The sequence below is a fragment of the Carex rostrata genome, chromosome 29 (assembly GCF_964058835.1).
Source record: "Carex rostrata chromosome 29, lpCarRost1.2, whole genome shotgun sequence".
Taxonomy (NCBI): Eukaryota; Viridiplantae; Streptophyta; class Magnoliopsida; order Poales; family Cyperaceae; genus Carex; species Carex rostrata.
This window is the reverse complement of record NC_135946.1, coordinates 3,351,670-3,371,353: the sequence shown is the minus strand read 5'-3', so window position 1 is coordinate 3,371,353 and position 19,684 is coordinate 3,351,670. Positions and strand designations below refer to the sequence as shown.

General features: G+C 32.9%; 1 protein-coding gene across 1 annotated transcript; it reads right to left on the bottom strand.

The window, feature by feature from the left end:
- Nucleotides 1–4,323: 4,323 nt before the first annotated feature.
- Nucleotides 4,324–11,006, bottom strand: LOC144546156 (heat shock 70 kDa protein 4-like). The gene is made up of 4 exons (XM_078294683.1): nt 10,799–11,006; nt 6,249–7,748; nt 5,226–6,034; nt 4,324–5,088 (listed from the first exon to the last, which is right to left on the bottom strand). Exons 1-4 carry the CDS (start codon nt 11,004–11,006, stop codon nt 4,324–4,326), a joined length of 3,282 nt encoding a protein of 1,093 aa, XP_078150809.1.
- Nucleotides 11,007–19,684: the final 8,678 nt, after the last annotated feature.

Genomic DNA, 19,684 nt, shown 5'->3' with positions numbered 1-19,684 from the left:
CCACTTTGTTGCACTTAGGGGCACCTTTAATTGCTCAAAAACTGAAATTAAATTGCAATTGAAAGTAAAGAGATGAGTTTAGAGAAATTTGACACGCGGGGTGATAACGGAGTTCGGCAAAACAAAGGCCTACGTCTCCGGGGCTTCGCAACCTTGTGAGGTGCGCCTTCCTATTACCCAATACGAAAGGATTACAACTTGTGAACCGTTGAGCCCTTACACACCAAGCGGGAAATCAAACGGCCAACTCAAAAAGGTGAGAACAAGGTCTCGATTGTCTAGAAACATAACAGAAACACTCAATAGATCACTCTAACCTAATCTATATCAAGATTAGTGAAGTAGGTTTGAGGTTGCTTGAGAGATTTTGAAGTTTTAGGCTCTCACAACAATGGAGTATGCTAAGCTCTCAGAAAATCACTTTTGAATTAATTAGGGTCGGCTGAGGTGGTTTGAAAAGTGATCCCCTCAGTCTATTTATAGTGGCAGCTCAAAAATGAGCTGTTTGATATAAAACGTTACCAACGTTTTGTAAAACGTTACCAACGTTTTATTCAAATGAGCTGTTTGATATAAAACGTTACCAACGTTTTGTAAAACGTTACTAACGTTTTATTCAAATGCGTTTTAGGGTTTTAATTCTCTGACAGCTTAGTAAAACGTTACATAACGTTTTATAATCGTTACAACGTTTCCAAAACGTTATAACGATTTATAAACGTTACACCGTTTATAGTTTGTACTGAACAACAGTTCTTTAGTTGTTCTGTATCTGTTAAACGTTACAACGTTTGTGAACCGTTATAACGTTTGTAAAACGTTACAACGGTTCTATAATCGTTATAACGTTATAACTTGAACTGAACAGCAGTTCTTCAGTTGTTCTGTATCTGTTAAACGTTACAACGTTTGTGAACCGTTATAACGTTTGTAAAAACGTTACAACGGTTGTATAATCGTTATAACGTTATAACTTGATTCTTTTGAAGCTTCTGATCATTATAAAACGTTACCAACGTTTTGAAAACGTTCATAACGTTTTATCTCAATTTAATCAACCTCATATATACTTTACCAAGCTTTTGATTTTACAATTAGTATTCTTGATAAAAGTCTTCCCGATTTCTTCAGTCCAAGCATATTATACAGCAGTTCTTACTCTTCTTGGACCTACATATTCTCAAAAATAGAAGAAATCGTAAAATTCAATAATTGTATGTTTTTGCAAATTAGTCAAATAGACGTAAAAGATTATTGTACGAACAACAGGGCTATGGTACATTGCAATGCATAGGCATTTTTGTACATTGGACCATAAATCACCGGATTCAAAGTCCAAATGACCGATTCAAACCATTCATCTTGTTCTCCATATTAATATGTGCTTGGAGACCAAATTTTACATTTTTTGAAATTTTTTTACTATTTTTTTAGATTTATTGAAAATCGCTGATCCAATGGTGCCTTTTGATTTTACTGTTACCGTTGGATCAGCGATTTTCAAAGTGGCTTAATAAATAGTAAAAAAATTTCAAAAAATGTAAAATTTGGTCTCCAAGCACATATTAATATGGAGAACAAGATAAACGGTTTGGATCGGTCATTTGGACTTTGAATCTGTGATTTATAGTCCAATGTACAAGGGTGCCCATGCATTGCAATGCACCATAGCCCATCTCTCTCTCTCTCTATATATATATATAGTATGGCTAAATTGCTACCGGTAGCACTTCGACCCAAGTGCTTACGGGGTCAAATTTTAGTGTTTGATGTTCAAACAACAAATCCAAACCATTAGATATTCAATTTATATTAAAATGTGCTTGGAGGCCAAATTTTACATTTTTTGAAATTTTTTTTACTATTGATTAAGCTGGTTTGAAAACTGCTGTTTTTATTAAATTTCTGCAGCATTGAAAAACAACGGTTTTCAAACCAGCTTAATAAATAGTAAAAAAATTCCAAAAAATTTAAAATTTGGTCTTCAAGCATATTTTAATATAGATTGAATATTTAACGGTTTGGATTTGTTATTTGAACATCAAATGCTAAAATTTGACCCCGTAAGCACTTAGGTTGAAGTGCTACCAGTAGCAATTTAGCCATACTCATATATATATGTTTATATATAGATATTTAGCCATACTCATATATATATTTAGGATTTGGCTAATATGCTATGGGTTGCATAGAGGCCTCCCGTGTTACAGCTCAATATTTGAGTTTTCAAAATCCTAACGGTCGATCCGAACCGTTCATCTTGTTCTCCATATTAATATGTGCTTGGAGACCAAATTTTATATTTTTGGAAATTTTTTACTATTTTTTTAGATTTATTGAATATCGCTTTTTTTATTGTCCAGATTTGTCTGAAAATACTACAAAGATTATATGAAAGAAACCACAAAAGTTAATTTGTTGATTATATGAAATATTTCAGATATATGAGCAAATACTACAAAGATTACTTAAAGAATTATTTCAGGTGATGATAAATAACAATAAATATAATATATTGACAAACCAAATAAATAATTAACATATGCAGATCAGGATAAGCACAAAAGATATGTGCAAAGAAAGAAGAAATTATGGACGGATAAAGAAATAACAAAACAAATATGAATGAAAAAATAGAAAAAACTGTGTGCGGAAGGGTTTGCTATTATAGAATAATGAAAGAATATAAGGTTGTGGTGATCGGTTAATTTAGAAACAAATTAAAATATGTTCCAAATATAGGTAATAATAATATGTAAAAGTTTCAATATATGTGAAAAGTTGAGTACAATTTATATTTTGAGTCCAAGTCAACCAATCAAAAACAAATTCAGCTAAATTTTATTATAGTGTAATTGTAATAAGAACATTTCACTAAATTTTTCTATTTAATTTGTCAATTTAGCTCTAATTCCAATTTAATTTACATTTCGATTCTTTAAATATAATTCTAAAATAGCCGAATTTATTTTATTAAAGTTTCAGCTTCGCCCCAAAGCTATGGCCATTTTGCATTTCACTCGTTCAAAGCTCTAGGAAAAGGGTTTTCTGAAATAAAAGCGAAATAAAAGTTTCATTCAGTTCTCTTCTTACACCTCCAGTTGCCATCTCTCCCTGTTAGCTCTTTCCCTCATCCATATGTCGACCTCTCCAAAAACCTACCCTTTGTTCTCATCACTCGCTCCCTTGAGCCGTCGAGCTGCTTAGCCATCTCTCAACTCCTTTCCACCTCCAGCCAGATTGACCCTAATTCTGATCGGATGGTCAGGATGCAAACTCAAATTTTGAGTTACTTTAGTTATTGAAATCAATCTGCTTTGAACGATAGGAGAAGCCAAGAGAGAGTTTGATTCCTGCATGAAAGAGACTAGATTAGAGTTTCTACTTTCTGTCAACCATACACAACATATCATACATGAATGGGATAAAAATTCAAATTAACAATGTGTAAAGGGAGGAGGTGCTCGAGCAAAATTGAACTCAACCATAAACACAATTTTACGTCCTGACAACAGGACTGAAAACCCGTCGTGCTCATCCACACAAGGCGATTCAATTATCATGGTCAATCATATATATACACATACATTAACAATGACATATACAAGAGCCACAAAGCATGAAGAAATTTTCTTTCAAATCTAATTTCATAATTTACATGTAATAAATAAATCGAAATAAACTTGTTACGGTATAAAAATGTACAAATGAAATATAATAGCAGATTTATTTGAAATAAACAAATAATTCTCTTTGCAGCAAATCCACAATCATCAAGTTCTACACCTCGTTTCCTAATCTCGCGCTTTGTACTTGGAACCAACCGAAGTGGAAAGGTGAGAGACCATTGAAAACCTCTCAGTTCCAGTCGAATCCTTAGATTCGACCAATAAAAACCAAAACAACACTGAGCATAAATAGTGAAACTAATAAAAATAATAGACATTCCAAAGAAACAATCCACAAACTGTAATAATCAACTAGCATAAACAGACCCCAATGAGAACCTAACCTGCTAGAAAAAAGTAAGTTCACTTATAAAATATTCATGTAACATGGTAAGTGCACAAATTCTCTAAATACAATTTCTAGTATCAATATATCTGTTGGCGGCATTTCGCATTGTAAGCTTACTTGGACAGTGAGCATTTATTTAGAAAAAGATAATTCGAATTGTTGCTATCCCTAGTTGGAATTGCAACTGCAACTTCATAACTTGCAATCGGATCAGAAAACATACAAACAAGTACACAAGTACGAAACTTTGATAAGAAAATGCTTAATAAGTAGAAATAACAATAGAATACAATACACACATCATGATCACACTATGGTATTTATTTTGCTTTCGATAAATTTAATAAACGGGTCTTTCAGAGCACTAATTTGATCAATTCTGGCATGTTGATTTATGTCGACCCATGCAATGACCTCGTCTGCAGCTTTCTGCACTGATTCCTTGTCCGAAGCAGACAAACTCAAACTGTCTCTAGCTCTGGTTCTCATCTTATAGGCATAATTCTCCAAATCATTCAATTCCGCAACCCTCTTCATGTGCTCCTTCTCCTGTGCTTTATAACAGCTTGCTGCTTCGATCATTTTATCAATCTCCTCTCTTGTCAGGTTAACATTCTCCTTACTAATCACAATATTTTCACAAGTCTCTCCCGTGCTTATGTCTTTAGCCGTGAGATTTAAAATGCCACTGAAATCAACCTCAAAAGTTACAATAATATTAGAATTTACCCTCGGTTTTGGTATGATGCCAGATATGTTAAACACTGCCAACAATGCTAATCCACACTCTTGTACTTCTATCTTGAAGTTCGTCAGGTTGTCTGATCGGGTGGTATAAAGCCGCTCAATTTTTGTTGGGATTGGGGTATGCTTCGGAATGAGTACATCGGTTGTTGCTCCATCTTTGCTTTCGAACCCAAAGGACCAAGATGTGACATCTTGGAGCTCTAATTTGTTAAACTTCTCAGAATCTTTGCTGCCGCTTAAAATGGCAGCTTGAACAGCAGCACCGTAAACAACTGCCTCATCAGCATTCATGATCTTGCAGATATCTTCCCTTTTAAAGAACTCCTGCAATTGTAACAACCAATAATCACATTAGCTTCACTATACAGTGCAGATATTATTGCTTTTATTCGTTTTACTTTGCACAATAGATTCACCTAGTGACGAATTAATGTGTAAAAAAATCATGAACAAATCCTTACCTGTAGAAGCTGCTGCATCATAGGAATTCTTGTGGATCCACCAACCAAAACAACCTCATTTATGCGGCTGCGGTCTATTTTTGCATCTTCTAAGCATCTCTCCACACAGCCAATGCAGTCGATGAAGAGACTTATGTTAAGTTGCTCAAAATCGTCCCTTGTTATATAACTCCTAAAATCAAATCCTTCATCTAAGTCATCAATTTCGACGACAGTTTGGGCATTAGTTGAGAGGACTCTTTTGGCCTTCTCACAAGCTTCTCTTAGCTTTCTCAGAGACCTTGGTTTATTGGTAATGTCTCTATTCATCTCCTTCATGATTTTTTTAACAAAGTGAGACACCATATTTTCATCAAAATCTTCACCACCCAGGTTAGTGGCACCAGCAACAGCCTGGACTCTAATGGTGCCCTCATTAATTGTAACAATTGACACATCAAGATTTCCACCACCAAGGTCAAAAATTAGCAAGGTTTTCTCCCTGGAGCTTTGGGCACTAACTTTTTGAAAAAAGTAAGCAATTGCTGCGGCAGTCGGTTCATTGAGTAGTTGCATCACATCAAGGCCTGCAATGACTCCAGCATCCTTGATTGCTTGTCTCTGAGAATCACTGAAGCAAGCAGGGACACTGACAACAGCCTTTGTCACCTTACAGCCAAGGTGGGCCTCAGCAATCTCTTTCATCTTTGAAAGTATCATAGCAGCAATTTCCTCTGGTGCGAAGAGCTTCTCCTCATGACTGACAGAGAACATGGACCTATCATTTGTGACTGACTGATTGCAGCATCTACTGATCAAACGCTTGATATCTGCAAAAAAAAACTCAAGTAATATAAGTCTAAAAGAATGCACTGAATGATCTACAAAATCTTAATCTTGTAATAATAATTGAGCATGTGTCAGTCTTAGATCCAAAACGAATAACAATGGTACTGTGAATAATTAAGAAGCTGAAGGTAGAAAATCATTTTTTTTTTTTTTATCCACAACAACTTAAAACAATCTTGTGATTGAGCTCAGTACCGCCTAATGCATGAGTGTATTTCAAGGGAATTTTAGAATAAGAAAAATCTATGAGAGTGGTAGAGGTCTTACTGGGAATGGTGTTTGCAGGGTTTGTCATGACTTGCTCCTTGTGCACTGCATCACCAATCAGCCGACCACTATCGGCGAAAGCCACTACTGAACAGGTTAAGCGGTTGTTGTACTCGTTTTCAATGATCCTGACATAATTGTGTTGCCACACTGCTACACATGAGTAGGTTGTGCCGAAATCGATCCCGATAGCATATTCGTCGGGTTTGTCTTTTACTTCACTTTCATTGTAATGGAAGGCTTCCCCCACTGGCATTTCAGAATCCTCAATGCTATTATCATTTATGATTATGTTTTTCTTCATTCCACCAGAAATCTCCTCAGAGACAATCATCTTTCCCCGTCTATCATTTTTCTCAATGATCAGTTCCGGTTCACAGAGAGTCATCTTCTGCCATGTATCATCAAGCAGAGACAAAGGATGAGCTCTTTGATCGCTGTAAAAGAATGCTTGAATGGCTGCTCCATATGCTGTAGATGCTTCTAAGTGGTTGCTTCTGTCAAACTCGCGGTTGAAATACTTACATATTTGATCTTTTAACAAAGGAATCTTTGTGGAGCCACCCAGAAGGATGATATCATTTACCATTTTTGGTCCCTTTTGGGCATTTCTAAGGCACGTAGCAATTATACTTATACACTCTTCGTAGAGCTTACTGTTGAGTGTATTGAACTTTTTTACATTAATGGAAAAATTGAGTTTTTCATTGTTAGGGTTGATGCCGAGCCGCATGGGTACCGTATCGGTACCAGAGGACAAGGCAATCTTTGCCCGCTCGCACTCTGCTCTAAGCTCACTTACAGTCCTTGGATTGTTGCTAATATATTCACGTCGTTTTTTCTCAATCCGATTAACAAAATAATCAACCATGGTGTTGTGGAAGTCAGATCCACCGAGGTGAATGGTCCCTGCAGTGGCTAGGACTGTGCATGTGTCCTTCGTGATGGTGACTAGAGCGACATCAACAGTTCCTGCCCCGACATCAATAATCATGTCATGCTTACTTTGGTATAGAGAATTTAAAAAAGGCACCACATTATTTATTAGACCCGAGTTTTGAGACAGCCACCTCTTGAAGCCATAGAACATAGAAGTAGCTGCTGGAGCACTAATAATTTGCATGAAATTAAGGCCGGCAATCTTACCAGCTTCTCTGATTGCTTCTCGTTGTTCACAGTTGTATTGAACTGGAACGGTTATGACAGCATCTATAATTGTGTGTTTAAGATATCTCTCAGCATTTTGTTTCACTTGAGTCAGTATGGATGAGCATATTTGCACTGGGGTGAAATTACATAACTTGCTTTGGTAGCTTACATCCACCAGCAACCTATCATCTGGACTGGCACTAACTTGGAATGGCCACAACCTCTTGTCATTTTGGACTGAAGGATCAGAGTAACGCCTTCCAATTAAGCGAACAACGTCTGTTGCATTAAGATAAAAAAATATCTTCAGTTACGACTTGTGAATATCTGTGTTATTGTTAAAATTTTACAATTTCGATATAAGGCTCTAAGGTGAGGAATGTTTTATTTAAAATCCAAATTTAATCAAAGAAGAAAAACTTTTTAAAAAAAATAAATCTCCCTCGTAAGCAACCATGTTGAAGTTTGCAGCACCAATATAAGATTATTTTAGATTATTCTATAGTATTGTAGAGTATACTAGAATAATATTGAATTCTCTAGTAGGTAAATATATTCTCTAGATTGAAGAGTATAATAGTAGATATATATGTATAAATATATATTCTAAATGTATCTTGAATATTCTACGGTATGTATATTTAGAAATATGCTAGATTGTATAGGAGATGGATCCATATTCTAAAACTATCCTATGATGGGTATAAATAGGATCAAAGGGCTCTGGTTGTAGATGCATATGATAGTGAGAATGATATAAAGTAAAGATATTGTCATCCACGTCTTCTACTCTTCTTTATAAATTATAATAAAAGAATGTTTACTTTTGTCTTTAACATTCACAATCGAAGTTACATTTCTAACAAACCAACCATAAAGTATTATGAGTGAATCTGCTTCTAGTTCTACTCAAGGGGGTGTTCGGCAGCCCTCCTTAAGGGACAAAAGATTAAGAATATAAGCTCTGCTAAGGAGCTCATGTTCGGCAAGTATAAAGGATTAAGAATATAAGATTAGTGTCAGTAAAACTATTATAGTACTAGAGAAGAAGTTAAAGATCATAATGTACATGTCCCTCACATTATTGTACATAATTTAAGTGCTGGTCATAATTAGTTATCTTTTTATTATACTTAATCCACAAATATAAGAACACTAGTTACGTGCCAGTATCTCTGAAAATGTGTTGCTCTTTTTTTTGGAAATAACGTACCAGTATCCACAAATATAAGAACAACAATTTGTTAATATGAGTGTTGCTCATAAACATGTTAGTATTCATTTTTTTTTTAAACTAAAACAAAATTATGTTTCGTGCCAATATGCAATAACAAAGCAAAGTCAAGTAATTAATCTCCAAGTAATGAAAATAAATTAACTAAAGACAAAAACCAGTAGATGAAATTATTAAAAATAAGTTTCAAAAGAATAAGGTTCACAGTGAAGTATCTAAAATTCAGAAAATAATATAATTCGGATGTAAGTTGGACGAAATCCAAAAACTAAAAGAAATTAAAAAAACATTGATGAAATCCCAAAACTAAGAAAATCAAAATTGCTGCAATTTCCCTAAAATTATTATAAATCAACTGAAAATTATGCAAAATACATGCAAATAAAACACACCATTAGTTAATTAATACTTCTATCCATAACCCTGAGATTTTGCACTTGCTTTTCAAACAAACCATCCATATCTACTTCAGTTGCTCGGAAAATAAAAAGGAGGATTAGTGTGGTTGGGGGACGGGGGTCAAACAAGTGTCAAGAGTTGTTTGATGACTCAACAAAAAAAATAAAATAAAGCAAAGGAGATCAAATATGAATTTGAGCTGAACTCCAAAATTGTTTCACATCTATCGAAGGCAATTTCTTTGGAGATATCTCAGCAACACAAAACGAAGAATTTGCAAGTCGAAAACAAGAAGAAAGAAAGAACTCATATCAAATGAGATGTCAATAGATAGAGCATCTCTATGCGAAGCTCTCTGTGACCTTCGATTAGAGCGGTTGTCGCCAGAGAACCGATGAACTACGTCAGAGAGATGAGAAAACAAGAAGAAAGAAAGAACTCATATCAAATGAGATGTCAATAGATAGAGCATCTCTATGCGAAGCTCTCTGTGACCTTCGATTAGAGTGGTTGTCACCGGAGAACCGATGAGCTACGTTGGAGAGATGAGAAAACTTCCCTTTTCTAATGCCTAGGGTTCTGTATTCATGGGAGAGAGAAATAATAAATAGCAATAAATAAATGAGAGCTCCTTGAGGGCAAAGTCATCTAAAAAGTAGCTGGAAAAGGCCTTAAGGAGGCATCTAAGGAGCTCTGGTCTTAAGGGGGGGGGGGGGGGGGGGGGCCGATCAGGATTAAATTTTGCTAAGGCACATCTGTTCGGATGGATTAGTGCGGATTAAGGAGAAAAGGAAGCTAAAGGAGCCTCGCGGAACAGGCACAAGAGGATCAATATTCAATTCACCATGTTATGAAATAGTTTGTTTTTTCTGTGCAATGGGGGTTTATTCCTTTCTTCCGTAAATTGAAATGCTGGTATCAGTTATTGAATCAAATGTACAAGTTGCAATCTCTATTGAACAGTTGATTAACGTGATGTTGCAAACCCATTCTTTCCTAAATATGAAGTAGCTCTTGGAATGGTATGAATATAAAGGTAATCCAAAACATAGATATGCAAGTAAAATAGATAGTAATCATACTAAAATTATGCTTTCTAACATACACTTTAAATGGTATGCATGGCATGGTTTTGAAACTCGGAATCAGAATCGGAATCGGGTTTTTGATTGTAGAATTGGAATCGAAAGAATCAGATCGGTAACTCGGGTTTTTCTAGCAAAAGCTAGTTTTGTAGCTGAAAAGTAGGAAAAAATTGATAAAAATAATTTGTAAAACCCGTCAATTGTTTGCTCAATCTAAAACAGCACAGCCGGTTGAGACACGGTCCAGGTCAAGCCTCCGTGTGGTCCAAGTCACCCCTACGACAGTATAGCCAGCTAAGACTCGGTCCAGGTTAGTGAGAATCTGTCATTTTTGCTTTGAATCTGCTGAACTCGGAGTAAAACTCGGTTAACTTGGTTTGACTCGATTGGAAACTCGGAAAACTTGGCCGAGTCAAGTACTGTTCATCCGTGTTTTTTAGCAAAACTTGCATAGGTGCAAGACTCTGGTAAAACTCGGCTCGGTCCCGTCCAATTCCGAGTTGACTCGGAATCGGCCGATTTTCAGAACCATGAAGCATGGTACTGGAAAACAGAGACAAACAAGTAAACTAGTAATTAAGGTGCATGATAACAGAAAAAAAACAGCTAACCAAAAATGGTGTTAGTTGGATTCTCTATAGCCTGCTTTCTGGCAGATCTGCCGACAAGTACCCTTGAGTCGGTGAAAGCCACGTAAGACGGCATGGCAAAGTTACCATGGTCATCCGGGATCATTTCCAACTTGATGCCATCGAAGAAAGCGACACGAGTGCAGGCGGTTCCCAGGTCGATTCCGATGAAATGCTTGTTCTGCTGCATTGGAGATTTGATCCTCAAATCGGCAAGTAAACTTTGTCAAAGCTAAGATCTTGGTGATGCGCTCTTGTTTTCTTTTTGAACGGGATAATAATTAAACGTTATATTTAACGTGAGAGAGAAGGTGTTTATATAGAGTAGCTCATATCTAACAGATGATATTAACTATGATTACAAGAGTTACCTCGAGTTAACTTAAAGGAATATAAACGGATAAGCTTTTAGGAAGGAGAGGCATCTCTTACGTCTTGTGTCCATTTGTCAGCTGAATGGAGATCTCCATTCAATTGTCAACAAATAAGTATCATTAAACTGTTGTAAATCAAATTAAAATTGATTTATGTAGATATTCAATATGTAACTCCCAACATTAATTCTAATGTTCATCGCTCCACTACTCTACTATGGATATTCATGCTCTTATTAACTATTGTAATGACTCTTCATGTATAATTTATATCTTATAAATAGAGACTTTGTAAACACATAAAATACACAATAAAAGAGAATAAAATTTTATTATTGTTCTCTCTTATTATTTACTTTACTTTTGTTGCAACTTTATTTTAATTTTACAATATAAATGGCATAATGTGTGAGAGAAGAGAGAGAGAGAGGAGGGGGGGGGGGGGGGGGGGGTATGGGGTAGGGGTCAGTGATAATCTTTTATCCGTTAATTGATACCCTTTCAACCGTTTATCTGACTACCCTATTCGATAAGGTGAATATGAGTAAGTTTTTTTTCATTAGCTTATCGAATGGTATGGGTAAAATTTTTTTTTTTTTATTAATTAAATAGGTGAGAGTATAGGTAAAGACTATTTTGTACCTGTTATCCAATGTAGACAAATACATATTCGCAGTTGAATGTGATTGTTTAAAACAATTTGTAATTTGTGAAATTGACTAAATTTTATGTATAATTGTAGAATGAAAAACATCACCGAAAATTCAGACAAATTCAACAAATTATATAAAATTGAGACACATTCCATACGACCAAGGGCTGGATGGTCTTTGTGCACCATTATTATTTTTAATTAGAGAAGACAATAGCAGAGGAGAGAGGCGTACATGGAATGAATTTTTGGTCCCATTAATTAACTTGATAAGAAAAAGAAAAAAAATATGCATTTTTTTTTTCTTTCATCTAGGTATTTCATCCTTTTAATTTGCTGATCTCATTGTGCCCATGCACTCTCTCGATCGGAGATATAGTCTTACATGTATAATATAATAAAATAATAATATAATTACGTTCGCAAAAGTTCTCCAGATTAAATTTGCAGCCTAATGAAATTATCAGATTTAAAAAAAAAATGAGATTTATTTTAGATGTTTGTAATGGTCAATTAATTGTAACACGAGAAACTGTCAATTGTCATTGTCTAGATGCAGTTGACCAATCCAACTCTTCTCTCTCTATTCGTGGTGAGGAGCAAATTTAGAAGGTCAAGAGTATATTTTTACTGAGATATAAACATTTTCTTTATTTGATTATGCAACCAATATCCAACTGTAACATAGATAATTCGATATAGAAGAGAGTGAGAGAGCGAGCCGAGATTTTTATTTTTACCCAAAGAAAAAAATATTTTATTAAAAATAATCAAGGTTCGGCGGAATTTTTAAAAATATTTAGACTGCGGATTTTTTTCGCGACCCGAAATTTTTATTCCGGGCTGTAGAAAATATCCGCGCCTGGAAATTTTTTATTTTATTTATTTAGAATTTTTATTTCAGGGTGCGGATTTTTTCCGCGGCCCAGATTTTTTTTTTTTTTGGAGTTTGGAGTTTGGAGAAAGAAAATATCCATGGTTTGGTTTTTTTTTTTAATATATGTATAATATATGTATAATATATTATGTATATATAATATAATATATGTATATGTATATATGTATATATGTGTATATGTATATATGTATATATATGTGTATATGTATAATATATGTATATGTGTATATGTATAATATATGTATATCTATACATAATATAATATATGTATATGTATATATGTATATATATGTGTATATGTACATCAAATTTGACCCCTGCTAGTAAATCAGCAAGTCTGGACTGATACAGGGTCTACAAAAGTGATTACACCAGCATGTAGAGCATTGAAAAATACACAGAATTGATACAAATTTTAACTTTTTTGGATTTTTCTACAGTTAGTTATGAATTTTCAAAGTTTAGTTTTTCGGAAAAACTTCAAACAGCCATAACTTTGGCTACGAGAGTTGGATTCACGTGTATGATGACTTTTCGGAAAGGGAGGGATGAGACGAATGCGATTTGCCCCGGTGGAACACCAAGCATCGTCGCATCGGAAGCATAAGAATTAAAAAAAAAACGTCGTTTAGTGCCTCAAAAATGCAATTTAAGTTTTCGTACGATGGTAGGCATACAACGATCGGTATTTTGTTTAGTATCATTTATGTTTTTGTAGTGTAATTATTAATTATAGAATTTTTTAGTTTGCATGTATATAATTATATTATTACAATTTAATATCTAATTTTCTCCACAAGCAAGACCGATCATTAAACGATTTAGAATAGAAATGATATATAAAGAAACAAATTTAAAAAAAATATGATTAAATGATTCAAATAAGAATTTTTTCTACATATATATTCGTGGTGCAAAATTATTTTAACAATGAAAATTTCTTTACATATCATTTATCGACACGAAAGTTTTTAGATATTCTTCATTTTTCTCTCGAGATCAGAAAGATATGATTGTTTCCATCAGCATAAGATCTACTATTTATCTATTCACAAAGATACAGTAACCCTAAACAAAATCCAAAAAAATATGATTGTTTTCCTTTTCATTATCGAAATTATAGAGAAAAATGAGAAATGAAATAGGAAAAATAGAGAAATAGGTAAATAATAGGAGCGGGGTATATCCAAATTAAAAGCCCTTTGGATTGCATCACCGTCCAAAGGGTGTCTTGACAGTTCGATTAAAATTTAATTAATGATATATTTATCTATATTTGAAATTTGAAAAGAAAATAACATAAGTTTTGTTTTATTATGAAAAGTGAAAAATGTACTGGATGTCTCTGGTATCTTTTTTTTTCTCCATACAATCATTAAAAGGAAAAATTGATAAAAAGTATCACGTGCCTATATTTTTCTAAGAGAAAGAAGCATTAAAAAAATATAATAACACATCTTTTACTTATGACTCTTGCTTTTTTAATTTCTATATTTTTCTAAGAGAAAGAAGCATAAATTTTTTGAGCGATTATAATAACACCTCTTTTACTTATGACTCTTGCTTTTTTAATTTTTTTTATTTTGCATTGTTAATTTTCAAAAATTTCTATCTTCACATTAAATATATTTTAAAAGTTTATAAGAATTTTCATATCATATTTCTTAAGAAGTTAAAAGAAAAAATTAAAATTTGAACAATATATATAATGTTCGTGCTCTTTAGAGTTGACAACTATATATTTTATATGTAATTAGTTGCTAAGGGATTCAAAACAGCAAAAGAAATAATAATTGATGAAATTGAAAATTTTATTTACTTAAGTATTTTTTTGAAATAGTTAGTTACTTAAGTATTAAATTAAAGTTATTTTTATGTCGTTGTTTCTTTTAAATTTGTGTTTTTTTTATGTTTGTGAGACATGGAGGATTTGAGAAAATAATGGAAACTTCCATTTATAACAATAATGGAGTTTTATTATTAATGACATGGAGCAATTAATGCAAATCAAATTAATTAGTTACAAATGGAATGATTATGGGGTGAAAATGTAAGAATCCAAAATAGCTGTAAAGAGAAATAAGGAAACAGATTGTTAGGAATTTATTCAATTTTAATGTGACAAATTATGAAGCAGTTTGTGTGGGGAGTATGATTTTAACTAAATTTAGACTTCTACAAATAAAATAGATGTACTTAATAAAAAAAAACAGATTATGTAATTGGAGGGTTGATATTCAATTTGAAAATTCATCTTTCAATCTCAACCGTTGGCGGATCAGGTTAACAAAAAAAATTCATCTTTCAATGCACCATAGCCCATCTCTCTCTCTCTCTCTCTCTCTCTCTCTCTATATATATATATATATGTATGTATATATATATATGTATATGTATATGTATATGTATAATATATGTATATGTATATGTATATGTATATGTATATGTATATGTATAATATATATATATATATATATATATATATATATATAGAGTTAGGCTGGGGTGCTATGGATAGCATAGTGGCCTCTATGCTACGGCTCAATATTCGAGTTTTCAAAATCCAAACGGTCGATCCGAACCGTTCATCTTATTCTCCATATTAATATCTGCTTGGAGACCAAATTTTATAATTTTCTGAATTTTTTTACTATTTATTAAGCCACTTTGAAAATCGCTAATCCAACGGTTTTGCTGTTTTGTGCAGCCACCGTTGGATCAACAATTTTGTAAAATACTTAATAAATAGTAAAAAAATTTAGAAAAATGTAAAATTTGGTCTCCAAGCAGATATTAATATGGAGAATAAGATGAACGGTTCGGATCGACCGTTTGGATTTTGAAAACTCGAATATTAAACCGTAGCATAGAGGCCACTATGCTATCCATAGCACCCCAGCCTAACTCTATATATATATATATATATAGGCTGTGGCTAATTTGCTGCCGCTGTTTTTTTTATTTTGTGATGTCCAAACAATAAATCAAAACCATTAGATGTTTAATCTATATTATAATCTACTTGGAGACGAAATTTTATATTTTTTGGAATTTTTTTACTATATATTAAGCTGGTTTGAAAACCGCTGATTTCAATGCTGCAGAAATTTACTGAAATCAGCGGTTTTCAAACCAGCTTAATATATAGTAAAAAAATTCCAAAAAATGTAAAATTTGGTGTCCAAGTAGATTATAATATAGATTAAACATCTAACGGTTTGGATTTGTTGTTTGGACATCACACGGCTAAATATAGCCCCGACAGCACCTCTGCTGAAATGCTGCCAGCAGCAATTTAGACAGACCCTATATATATATGTATATGTATAATATATATATGTATATGTATATATATATATCAGATTGCAAGATGAATTTTTAAATTGAATATCAACCATTCTCTTATATTTGACGAAATAGAACTTTGATCAAATTAAGAGGATGGTTTACCAAGAAAAATGACATTCATGCAAGATGGATTTTTCTTTTCTTTTTCTTATCAAGTTAATTAATGGGACCAAAAAATTTATTCTATGTACGCCTCTCTCCTCTGCTATTGTCTTCTCTAACTAAAAAATGTAAAGACGCAGAAAGAGCATCCAGCTATTGGTCGTGTGGAATTTGTCTCAATTTATATGGATAATATTGAATTTTGAAGAAGGTGACTCACTCAATACTAACATGCATGCACGTTAATTTGATATAAAAAGTGTAAATATAATTCAATCTTGGAGAATGTGAATGACTCAATTTAACATAAAACATGCAAGTTACAAAAAGTTATTTAAGAATAAGTTTAATTTTGAACTTAAATTTGTTCAGATGTTTATATCAGATAACAAATCAAGTACTTAATTACCCTCTTCGATCTATCGGTTTGCATCAGTACTCCGTTATGAGAACCTTCCTATATTGGTGCCTTAGGCAGAACCGATAAACGAATGAGAAGGTACTTAGCCAAGTTTGTCAGACGGTTTACAAAGTTCAAAAATCGTCCCGGCTAAGAACTAGTCATTAGTCTAGTAACAAAGATAATAGTCTCTATGTGGGAGGTCATGGGTTTAAAACCCAGATAGGTCATGGGTTTAAAACCAATCCATCTCTTCTCTCTATATTCGTGGTGAGGAGCAAATTTACAAGGCCAAGAGTATATTTTTATTCATATATGCAACCAAAATCCAACTGTAACATGGACCATTCCAAACTTGTACAATAAATTAATTGACCATTCCAAACTTGTAGAATAAATCTCATTCTTAAAGTAATCTGATAATTTAATTAGGCTGGAAATCCAATCTGGAGAACTTTTGCGCACAAATAGAACTTTCATCAAATTAAGAGAATGGTTTACCAAGAAAAATGATATTCATGCAAGATGCATTTTTCTTTTCTTTTTCTTATCAAGTTAATTAATGGGACAAAAAATTTATACCATGTACGCCCTTCTCCTCTGATATTGTCTTCTCTAATTAAAAAATGTAATGACGCACAAAGAGCATCCAGCTATTGGTCGTGTGGAATTAATTGACCATTACAAACATCTATTGACAGTTTCTTGTGTTCCAATTAATTGACCATTACAAACATCTAAAATAAATCTCATTTTTAAAAAAAAAAAATTGATGATTTCAGTAGGCTGCAAATTTAATCTGGAGAACTTTTGCGAACGTAATTATATTATTATTTTATTATATTATACATGTAAGACTATATCTCCGATCGAGACACTGCATGGGCACAATGAGATCAGCAAATTCAAAGGATGAAATACCTAGATGAAATAAACAAAAAAATGCATATTTTTTTTCTTTTTCTTATCAAGTTAATTAATGGGACCAAAAATTTATTCCATGTACGCCTTTCTCCTCTGCTATTGTCTTCTCTAATTAAAAAAAATATTGGTGCACAAAGAGCATCCAGCTATTGGTCGTATGGAATTTGTCTCAATTTTATATAATTTGTTGAATTTGTCTGAATTTTCGATTATCTTTTTCATTCTACAATTATACATAAAATTTAGTCATGTACATTATAAAATTCTATCGCTATGATTAATTTCTTTAATCATGTACATTATAATTTAATTGATGTTTTTTTAAAATATTTGTATAATTTAACCTCATAAATTATTATATGTGTGTTTCTAGTATAATGGTTAGAATTCCAATTTGTTTTAGTGGAGACTTGAATGCTATGTATTATGCATTTTAAATTTCAGTCCCTCCATCTAAATTTTGTACGTAGTACTGTCATGAGCAATTAGCCTGTATTAAGTAAATATCAGAAGAAATAAAAAATAAAGAAAGAGGAGGGTATTATTTGCAAAAAGACAACTTGGGTGTGCTATGAGTACCCAAGATGGTGACCTCCAACATATTCCCCTCATTTCAACTTGGGTGTGCTATGAATACTATGGTGGAGGAAATTGGGGCCAAATCAAATGACAATGTATTAGTATTCTTAAAAAAAATATACCATTGAATTAGTCATGGAAATAACATCATAGTTAACATTCCTTGAGTTGTTTTTGCCATTCAATTTTGAATATTTAAATTTTGGGAAAATTTCTAGTGTAGCAATCTAAACTTTTGAAATAGCCAATTTTTCCATCAAACACCACATTATCCAATATCCCCATACAAATTTAATATTCTTTCTTCTATCCCCATTCTACTATTTAACATTTTACTAAATTATTTAAAAATAAATAAATTGACCAATATGCCCTTATCTTTCTCCCTTCTATCTCTACCAATTTTCATCTACCCGTTCTCCTTATTAACGAGATGTTTCAATATTGTTCATATTTTCGTTTGATTGGTTCATGCAAGCTACTAGGATAATCTATTTTCAGAAAATTTGAAATAGTACTCAATTGGTTTTGAATTCTAATATAGTCCGATCAATAGAATTAATGAAAAAAGGTCGATTACTTTCTTTGTGAGGGAAAAAAATAGTTTACTACTTTTTATTCATGTTTAACTACCTGTTCTCTGTACTTCTTGTCTAAGTTTACATGTGCGTGTTTATTTTGTTGTGGGTATCTGCATGCCATTGAGAGGTCAGTAAGCAACTAATTACCAAGCTAAGTGGCTCTAAGATGTTCAATTGAAAGCCAATTTTATGATGGGTCATTTATCACTACAGTACCATTTGATATGTGTTATGCATACACCATCTGCAACAGTTGGTATGATTAATGCTGTTTTTTTTTTTTTTTTTCCAAATTTTCAATGTTGAAGATGTAAATAAGAATCGTCTATGCGCCCACCCAACCTGTCGAACAATGATTTATACTGTCGGATTTGTAAAATAACATTTAATTAAAGACTGAAAGGTTCTCACTTTTATTTTGTTTGAATTTAATTCATTAAAAAGGTCACACTTCTAACGCATCTGATCTATCATAACCGCAACTGCTTAAAGAATTATTTCCTCTTTAAGAAATGGGGAATTCGAATGCTTATCCACGAAAAATCCTCTGTTGATCTAGTGTGGTAGCACAATATTTGATGCATGAAAATATTTAGGAGAGAGATGGCGAGAAGGAGAAAGATGGATTTTAAGGAAGAAGGGAAGAACATGAGGGCATATTGGTCAATTTAATTTTTAAAACAATCAAGTATAATATTAAATAGTTAAAAGAGGATAAAAGAAAGAATGTTAAATTTGTATGGAGATATTATTGTAGATGGGTACACTAAAAAATTTCTATTAATTTTTTTTAGGAGGGGACCCACTCCTCTTCCTCTACATAATTGTGATTATTATCTGTGATTTCATCTTCCCTCTGACTCAGAAAAAATCAATTACAGTTAGGCATTGTATTTTTCTCCACAAACGAAAAGTTTTTTCTGAAAACAAACGAACCTAACCAACCCAAATAAGTACCCCACCATAGTTGACATTCTTATTATAGATCACACTAAGTATAGTTTGTGCTG